At 40.6% G+C, this 9,036-nt stretch overlaps 1 protein-coding gene and 1 pseudogene across 1 annotated transcript; one reads left to right on the top strand and one right to left on the bottom strand.

Annotated features, from left to right (window-relative positions):
- The first annotated feature begins 450 nt into the window (after positions 1-450).
- On the top strand, positions 451-1,521 carry LOC127103673 (protein disulfide-isomerase-like). Its single transcript, XM_051040915.1, has one exon. The coding sequence runs from the start codon at positions 451-453 to the stop codon at positions 1,519-1,521; it is 1,071 nt and encodes a 356-aa protein (XP_050896872.1).
- Positions 1,522-1,890: 369 nt separating this feature from the next.
- Positions 1,891-2,702, bottom strand: LOC127105147 (probable mannitol dehydrogenase; annotated as a pseudogene).
- Between the last annotated feature and the right edge of the window lie 6,334 nt (positions 2,703-9,036).

Below are 9,036 nucleotides of genomic sequence, written 5' to 3'. Positions count from 1 at the left end.
GCTTGGAATTTGAGCCATCATGAATATTTGTTAAGGATGAAAGACAAATAATCCCGCTAATAAATAGATAACCCTCGTTGATGTTTTGATCACTCTATTGTATTTTGGATTAGAGCGTATTGAATGAATCAATGGCCGACGTTATTTATTTCCTTTTAACGGTCAAGTATGTTCTTGAGAATGGATTAGCTTTAGAGAATCTTACTCTTTGAAGGGGACATTTTGCAAGATCACAACATACTTGGAATGTACATTTGGTAATAATGGAAGTAGCTATATAAATCAGTATAGTTAAAGGAGCCAAGCAGAACTGATATACAAAATATGTACACTGAATTGTGGCTCTAAAATCAAATTTCATATATTGATGTATCGTTGGCATCACATTCAACAAAGGCTGCGGTTAATGCTTTTGTTTGTGATGGGTCCTGGAACAACTAATCACAGAACATGCATAATAACTTCCTTGCATTAGCAGATAAGTTGCGTGCTGACTTTGACATTGCTCACACCTTGGATGCCAAATACCTCCCAAGGGGAGATTCATCTGTGTCCGGCCCTGTAGTTAGGTTATTTAAGCCATTTGACGAACTCTTTGTTGACTCCAAGGATTTCAATGTTGAAGCTCTATTGAAATTCGTTGAAGAATCCAGTATCCCCCTTGTGACTATCTTCAACAATGAACCAAGCGATCACCCTTTTGTTGTCAAATACTTTAACTCTCCCAATGCAAAGGCAATGTTGTTCGCCAACTTCACTTCTGCAAGTACTGAAGCTTTTAAGGCAAAATACCGTGAAATTGCCGAGCAATACAAACAACAGGGAATTAGCTTTCTTATCGGAGATGTTGAGTCCAGCCAAGGTGCCTTCCAGTATTTTGGACTTAAGGAAGACCAAGTACCTCTAATTATCATTCGGCATACTGACGGCAAGAAATTTTTCAAGCCCAATTTGGAACCAGATCACCTTGCAGCTTGGTTGAAGGCATACAAGGATGGAGATGTTGCTCCATTTGTCAAGTCTGAACCTATTCCTGCGACTAACAACGAACCTGTTAAAGTGGTGGTTGGGGAAACTCTTCAAGAAATAGTTTTCAACTCTGGGAAGAATGTTTTGCTCGAGTTTTATGCCCCTTGGTGTGGTCACTGCAAGTCATTGGCTCCAATCTTGGACGAAGTTGCTGTCTCATTTCAAAGTGATCCTGATGTCGTTATTGCAAAACTGGATGCAACTGCCAACGATATCCCAAGCGATACCTTTGAGGTTCAAGGTTATCCTACTTTGTACTTCAGGTCAGCAAGTGGAAAGATATCACAATACGACGGTGGTAGGACAAAGGAAGACATCATCGAATTCATTCAAAAGAACAAGGACACAACTGATGCTGCTCAGCAAGAAGTTGAACAGCCAAAAGCTCCTGCTCAGCAAGAAGACCAACCAACACTTTGTCTGCAAAAGAACCAACCTTCATTAGGCCAAAAGCTAGTTAATCCAACAGGGTTTAAGACCAAGATAAAGTGAGAAAAAATAGACCAAGGAACATCAATCTGGTTACACCATTGAGGCCTAATGCAGAATGAGCACAGTCGCACATATACGATTAATACCTGCCATGTTCCTGCAGCATCAGACCTAGCAAGTAGCAGACCCTGCATAATCCTACATGTAAGCTTCAAAAACTGGTTCATTAAGGCAACAAGCAGGTGGGCAACAATGGACAATAATCATGTAGTGAAGCCAAATGCAAGTTAGTGGCATCATGACCCTGAACCAGTCCCCAAAACATCAAACAAAAACACTTATTGCATACAAGAAGTGAAAAACAAATGACTATTCAAACTGCGAAATTCAAGAAGTTGGTCTTCAAAGAGTTTCCAATCTCAATCACAAGTCGATACTTGACATCTGCTTTCTGGAGCCGCTCAATTGCAGTGTTAACATAATCCATATCAATGACTTCGATTTCAGGTTTTATATTGTGTTTAGCAGAAAAAAATCAATCATCTCTTGAGTCTCTTTCAACCCTCCAATCGCACTTCCAGCAACCAACTTTCTGCCTTGAAGTAAAGGAAAGACAGGAAGCTCCAAAGGCTTATCTGGTGCACCAACCATTACAAGTTTTCCATGAGACTTCGGTAATCCAATTAGAGGCACAATTTGATGATTCGCAGAAACTGTATCAACGATACCATCTAAAGTGAAGTACTAATTACAGTAACATTAGCACCAAAAGCTTTGGCATACTTAACAACCATGTGACCAAGCCCACCAAGCCCAACAACACCTACATGAAGCCCGGGTTTATGGAGTCCAAGATATCTTAGAGGACTATAGACAGTGATGCCAGCACAAAGGAAAGGTTCAGCGGCTTCAAGCGGTAAGCTAAGGAATACGAATCACAAAATGTTCATCTGCGACCATTGAGTCAGAGTAGCCTCCATGAGTGATTGTTCCATCACCATGTTTAGCACCATATGTGAGTGTAGATCGAGGGCAATAATTCTCGAGACTTTCCTCACAATTTTGGCAGGAACTAATGGATACGTGGAGACGCCCCATTCATTCTTCACCATGTGGAGATCAGAGTGACATATCTCACAATACAATACTTTGAATGCCACATCTTTTTCATCAGTTTCTCTTCTAGCTGCATAACCAAAGGCTTTGTTAGGATGCTCCAATTCAGGTTATGTTGTTGCCATTTGAATGTGAAGAAAATGAAGTGAATGTCACTATGCTATGTATGTATGTCTCTTAGTCTGGTTGGTGGTGATAGAAAAAAATAATACTATGTTGGTGGCCCAGATAGTGAAAAGAGTTCCAATTCCACGCCACTTTCTGAAACTTCTCAGAATATTGAAGAAACTGTGGCAGCTCCAGGAATCAAATATCTTCTTCCACAATTCCAACCTGGAACATATCCAAGCAAACATGACAAGACTGGTCAAGCATCACACAAATCCTGCAGCAAAACCATAATCTCATGTCAGTTCCATTTCTAGCCTAGCAGGAAGCTCACACATAACCTGCATTATATCAGGCCTAACATACACAGTCCTATGTTGCATCCACAAAAGCCACATGAGTCTTGCAAGCATCATCCTGCAGTACTCCTGCTTATCATCAAGCCAAGGTAGTAGCTGCATTGAAGTTCCTGTCAGCTGAAGCAAATTAAAAGAAAACAAGGAAATGAATACAACAATGAGAGTGAGACCTATGAAATATCAACCATAACCTGCAGGAACATAAGCATGCAAAGTGTGAGCATCAACCACAGCCTGCATAACTGCAATGTAACAGGGCATGGTTTAGTGATAGCCATTGGATTTCCTAACTAAGCACATCACAGGCCATGAACAATTTGTCCCATGAAGTGGATTCAGTGGACATCAAAGTCTGCAGTGGAAAAGAGCATGAATAATTAGTGGAGTCATGAGAATTAATCAAAGGAAAGGATGTACATGTTAAGCTTGTAATGGCTATGACCAGTTCAATAGGTTGCATCTAATTCAATTGGTTTAATCCTAGCTCTAAGGTTACCTGCTACAGCCAAAGAACCATCAACCTTTTGAGTCCTCATTCACAAACCAACTGAGTTTTCTGATAAGAGAAAGTCACTGCAGTAAAAAGAATAAGGTAATTAGCAAAGGCAGTAATTCAAGAAAATATCCCAATTTGGCATAGAGACAAAAATGAAGAAGAAAGAGTGGGTTCAGAATACCGTTTCCGGTTTTAGCATTAAACAAGCCCATCCAAACTGAGAACATCAAAGAGGATTTTACAGAGATACGCTTTTGAACACAAGGGCACCAATTTGAAACCCTAGCTGCAGAAATATAAATAGGGAAGAGAATCAGTGAGGAAGAAAAACAACAGAAAAACTTGGAGGCGGAAGTGAAAAATTCCAAAGCAGAAAACCTTAATCTTAAAATCAAAAACAAAACCTATTTGGAAGAGGCGAAGGAGGGAGGTTCGAGATTCATCGTTGCCGTCGTCACCGCCGAAGGTGAGCTTTTTTTGTTTCAGCCATTGGATTCTTACATGATTTGAGTGAGGTTGAGGGCATTTGAAAGTTGGGGATGCGATCGAGAGAGAGGGGTTTAGTCTGAGTGAGCGAAGTTTGGGACGTTTACTGAGAGTGATTGAGAGGGGTTCGTCGAGAGCGAGAAAGGGATTCATGTGAGAGACGGAAAGATGCGAGTGAGATGGAGAGAGAGGAGGACGATGAAGCAATTCGTTGCTGTTGCTTTTGTTTTTTTTGTTTTGTTTTTTTATTTTATTTAGTTTAAACCAAACAAACCTTTAAGATATAAAAAAAAACCATAAAAAATATAATATGTTTAGTATTCTCTTTTTTTATATATAGTGTATATTAATGATTGTTAATTTTCTTTAGAGTTCCCAATCCATTAACCTCTAAAACCCAACAGCCAAGTGGCTGGGTAATTAGGGTAGTCCACCTTTTTTTTATTATTTAGTTTTTTTATTTTAATTCTTTTTTAATTTATCTTAGTTTATATATTTAAGTTAGTATTAAAATAACAATTAGTTGGTAAGTGGTCTGGTGGAGAGGAGTGGTTTCTAGGTCTTTAGTGTAGTGGGTTCGATACCCCTATGTGTAGTTTTTTTTCTTTTAACATTTTCTTTTATATTTATGCTTTATTATTCATAGTTTTTTTATTATTGTTTAATAACATAGATTTGTTGTCCTTTTTAATTGCATCATGCGTTCGAAACCATTTGAAAACTATAAAAATCATACTTTTCTCGATTTAATATCGAGCCCTTTTTCACACCCTTGTAAGTCGATTGCTTTTTAAGCATCGCCGTCAACCTCACATAGCTTACTCTTGGGCTTCCTTACAATGAGACATGTCCCTTGCACTTACACTCATACATTGTTTAATGCTTCATTATTTCATTCTTTGATTATTTGATTCGATTATATACTTGTTTATATCTTACTTGTTTGATTAACTGTGGCCTACTTGTATGGTGTATGAGGCATGTATTATTATTGTTTGTTTGCCATGAACAATCCCCATTCATAACAAATGTATCCCTCTCCCATGAAATGTATAATATTTTTTCATTCTTTATTCATCTGTAAATACAAGAATTAAAATGAGCATTCGATAACCATTTCAAAGCAAGATCAAAACCTCGATCCAACGTCGAGTAATCATTTTTTCAAAACCTAACACAACCAGCACGTATCCATCCACCCTTTTGTAAGTCGATTGCTTTATGCATCGCCATCAACCTTGTAAGTCGATTGCTTTGTGCATCGCCATCAACCTTGTAAGTCGATTGCTTCGTGCATCGCCATCTACCCTTGTCCCTAGCACCTCTCCTTGCTCCACTCGTCAATTCTTGTTCCGATTAGGTAGCACCCATTAAATAAAACCCTTTGCATGATAACATAGGTAGGATTCCCATATCCTTTTGTATGATAACGTTAGGTAGATATTCCCATTTGTAAATCCTAAACACCTAAGTACATATTGCATGACAACTCTAGGGCAGAGCTTCCCCACTTCTAGACCTTTCCGAGCGTCTCCGATCTTGTGGCATGTAGTCCGTTCTATTGCAAAGAGGTAACTGCCTAAGACTCGATTCAGCGAGCTGCGACACCTACTGCTAGGACGTGAACACATCGCCCACTCTCCTTTGACACAACTGGTGTCCTCCTTTGCAAGTCCATGTTCAGATGGCAACCCCTATGTAGGGGAACTACGTCGCCCTGACCCTCGATACCCCTATGTGTAGTTTTTTTTCTTTTAACATTTTCTTTTATATTTATGCTTTATTATTCATAGTTTTTTTATTATTGTTTAATAACATAGATTTGTTGTCCTTTTTAATTGCATCATGCGTTCGAAACCATTTGAAAACTATAAAAATCATACTTTTCTCGATTTAATATCGAGCCCTTTTTCACACCCTTGTAAGTCGATTGCTTTTTAAGCATCGCCGTCAACCTCACATAGCTTACTCTTGGGCTTCCTTACAATGAGACATGTCCCTTGCACTTACACTCATACATTGTTTAATGCTTCATTATTTCATTCTTTGATTATTTGATTCGATTATATACTTGTTTATATCTTACTTGTTTGATTAACTGTGGCCTACTTGTATGGTGTATGAGGCATGTATTATTATTGTTTGTTTGCCATGAACAATCCCCATTCATAACAAATGTATCCCTCTCCCATGAAATGTATAATATTTTTTCATTCTTTATTCATCTGTAAATACAAGAATTAAAATGAGCATTCGATAACCATTTCAAAGCAAGATCAAAACCTCGATCCAACGTCGAGTAATCATTTTTTCAAAACCTAACACAACCAGCACGTATCCATCCACCCTTTTGTAAGTCGATTGCTTTATGCATCGCCATCAACCTTGTAAGTCGATTGCTTTGTGCATCGCCATCAACCTTGTAAGTCGATTGCTTCGTGCATCGCCATCTACCCTTGTCCCTAGCACCTCTCCTTGCTCCACTCGTCAATTCTTGTTCCGATTAGGTAGCACCCATTAAATAAAACCCTTTGCATGATAACATAGGTAGGATTCCCATATCCTTTTGTATGATAACGTTAGGTAGATATTCCCATTTGTAAATCCTAAACACCTAAGTACATATTGCATGACAACTCTAGGGCAGAGCTTCCCCACTTCTAGACCTTTCCGAGCGTCTCCGATCTTGTGGCATGTAGTCCGTTCTATTGCAAAGAGGTAACTGCCTAAGACTCGATTCAGCGAGCTGCGACACCTACTGCTAGGACGTGAACACATCGCCCACTCTCCTTTGACACAACTGGTGTCCTCCTTTGCAAGTCCATGTTCAGATGGCAACCCCTATGTAGGGGAACTACGTCGCCCTGATCCTCATACCAGATGAGGTACGTAGGCAGGAGGTCGTACGAGATCTCTCCGGGCACCCTTTTTTCTTTTTGTGTGTGTTTGCTTGACAGTTGCTAGGCTCGAGTTCCCGACTCCTTAGTAACTTGTTGCTTGTTTGTTCTTGTGTGTGTAGGAGACGGATGTAAGCCCAGCCATTGGCATTCCGTATCCTCTTGTTGTGTGCTTGGAGTCCGGTATAAGTCCATCAAGTGGCATCTGGTTTCCAGTGTGGGTATGTTTGGTTCGGAAGCTGATGTAAGTCCAGCGATTGGCGTTCGGGTTCCATGTTTACCTTTTTGTGCGTGTGTTTTGTTTGGCGTGCGTGTAGCCGAACTACGGCAACTCTGATTCTCATGTTCAGATGAGATACGTAGGCACAAGATGCGATGTCTTGCCGAGTTTGACTAACAACTAACAACTAATCTTTGTTTGTTTTCGCCCTCGTTGCGATCGAGACCTTCCCTTTCTCTTGCCCTAGTTGCAATCGAGACCCTTATTCCCGTAGTTGGTTGAACTACATTATGCTCTTATTCTCATTCCAGATGAGATATGTAGGCATAAGACGCGATGTCTTAGCGAGCACGCATCTCTTTAACCCATAGGTACCCGAGCTACGAAGACTCTGATTCTCATATTCAGATGAGATACGTATGCAATGGATGCGATATCTGTGCGAGTCATTTTTCTCTTGACCCTTTTAGTAAATAGTACATTAGATAAACACACACCCTTTAGACAAGAACAACAAGAGTGGATCCCGTAGAGTACTACGGATGCGTAGGGGTGCTAATACCTTCCCTTCGCATAATCGACTCCCGAACCCAAGATTTGGTTGCGAGACCTTGTCTTTTCCTTTCCTCTCTTCAGGTTTACTTCGAGCGTTTCCTTTCCCTCCTTTGGGATAAATAACGCACGGTGGCGACTCTTCTGTCATCTTCTTTCTCGCCGGTTGTTTTTTCGCACCTCTGTATTTTTCAGGTTGCGACAGCTGGCGACTCTGCTGGGGAGCCGGTTTCCCTAAGCGAGTCCCTCCTAGCTTTTGTAGATTTCTTGTTTGTTGGGTGTTTATGCTTTTGTACAGTCGTTTACTTTCCGCATTTACCGGCTTTATCTTTATTGCATTCATGTACATATGCGTGCTGTATCTGTGGGTTGTTTGTTTGTTGGGTTGGGACTGTTCTATGAGAGATAAGCCCACTACCCAGGCTTGAGTGTACACATAGGTGTTAGAGTGGATAGTCATGAGGCTTGCATGGCGTGTTGCTACGTTAAGTCGTTCATGAGACCCACATTCCAGACGAGGTTTCTGTTGGATATATTTTGTCCTATGGGTGTTCCATAACGATAGATATTCCTTTAGAAATCATCGACTCTGGTGACCATTTCCCGAGAACTCAGTCAAGGCCTCTCCTCCGAGACGCGTTTATGTTAGCTCTGGTGGGCGCATGCTCGCTGCTCAATCCGAGGACCCCGAGACTGGGAACTTGCTTTAGGATATCCTGTTGAGGGGAGTCAGCAGAGGTCTTTTATCCCGTAATAATGCCAAACCTTTAGTGGTAAACGTATTATTCTCGACTGAAGGGCTAAAGCTGACAAAATTCTGTTCTTAGAACCTACCAGTGAGGGGCGGGCTAAATTCAGGAAACCCTAACCTCCAACCAACCCCGTTTTCTGGAGCAGAGTTTTGATCTTATATTATATTCTTCAGTGGGTTTTCTCTTCAGACAGTGCAACCCGACAGATGTTCAAGCGGATACAGCAGTCCCGATTTCCATGTCACTGCATTGCATCACATCATTTTGCATTCAAATCATTCAACACATGTTTATCTATTCCCAGGGGCTGATATCTTCTTCTTGATTCTGGTCGGGGTTTTTCTTACACTTTTTATCTGACGAGAGACTGGAATAAAAGGGTTAGAATACCTTTTGGAATTGATAAACATGTCATTACATTTGCATATCCATAGCATGTCTTGCATAACAGGTATCGTCGCGGTGTTCTCATTTTGTGGGGTGTTCCATTAGCAGGATAGCTGATTCAGGAATTCACCGGTACGGTACCCGCAGAAACCAGCAGAAAGCTATGGAGGGTCTACAAGCAGAACTTGCTGAGATGAGGGTC

Source organism: Lathyrus oleraceus, chromosome 7 (genome assembly GCF_024323335.1).
Source record: "Lathyrus oleraceus cultivar Zhongwan6 chromosome 7, CAAS_Psat_ZW6_1.0, whole genome shotgun sequence".
Lineage (NCBI taxonomy): Eukaryota > Viridiplantae > Streptophyta > Magnoliopsida > Fabales > Fabaceae > Lathyrus > Lathyrus oleraceus.
Note: the sequence above shows the minus strand (reverse complement) of the source record. Positions and strands in the feature narration are given on the sequence as shown.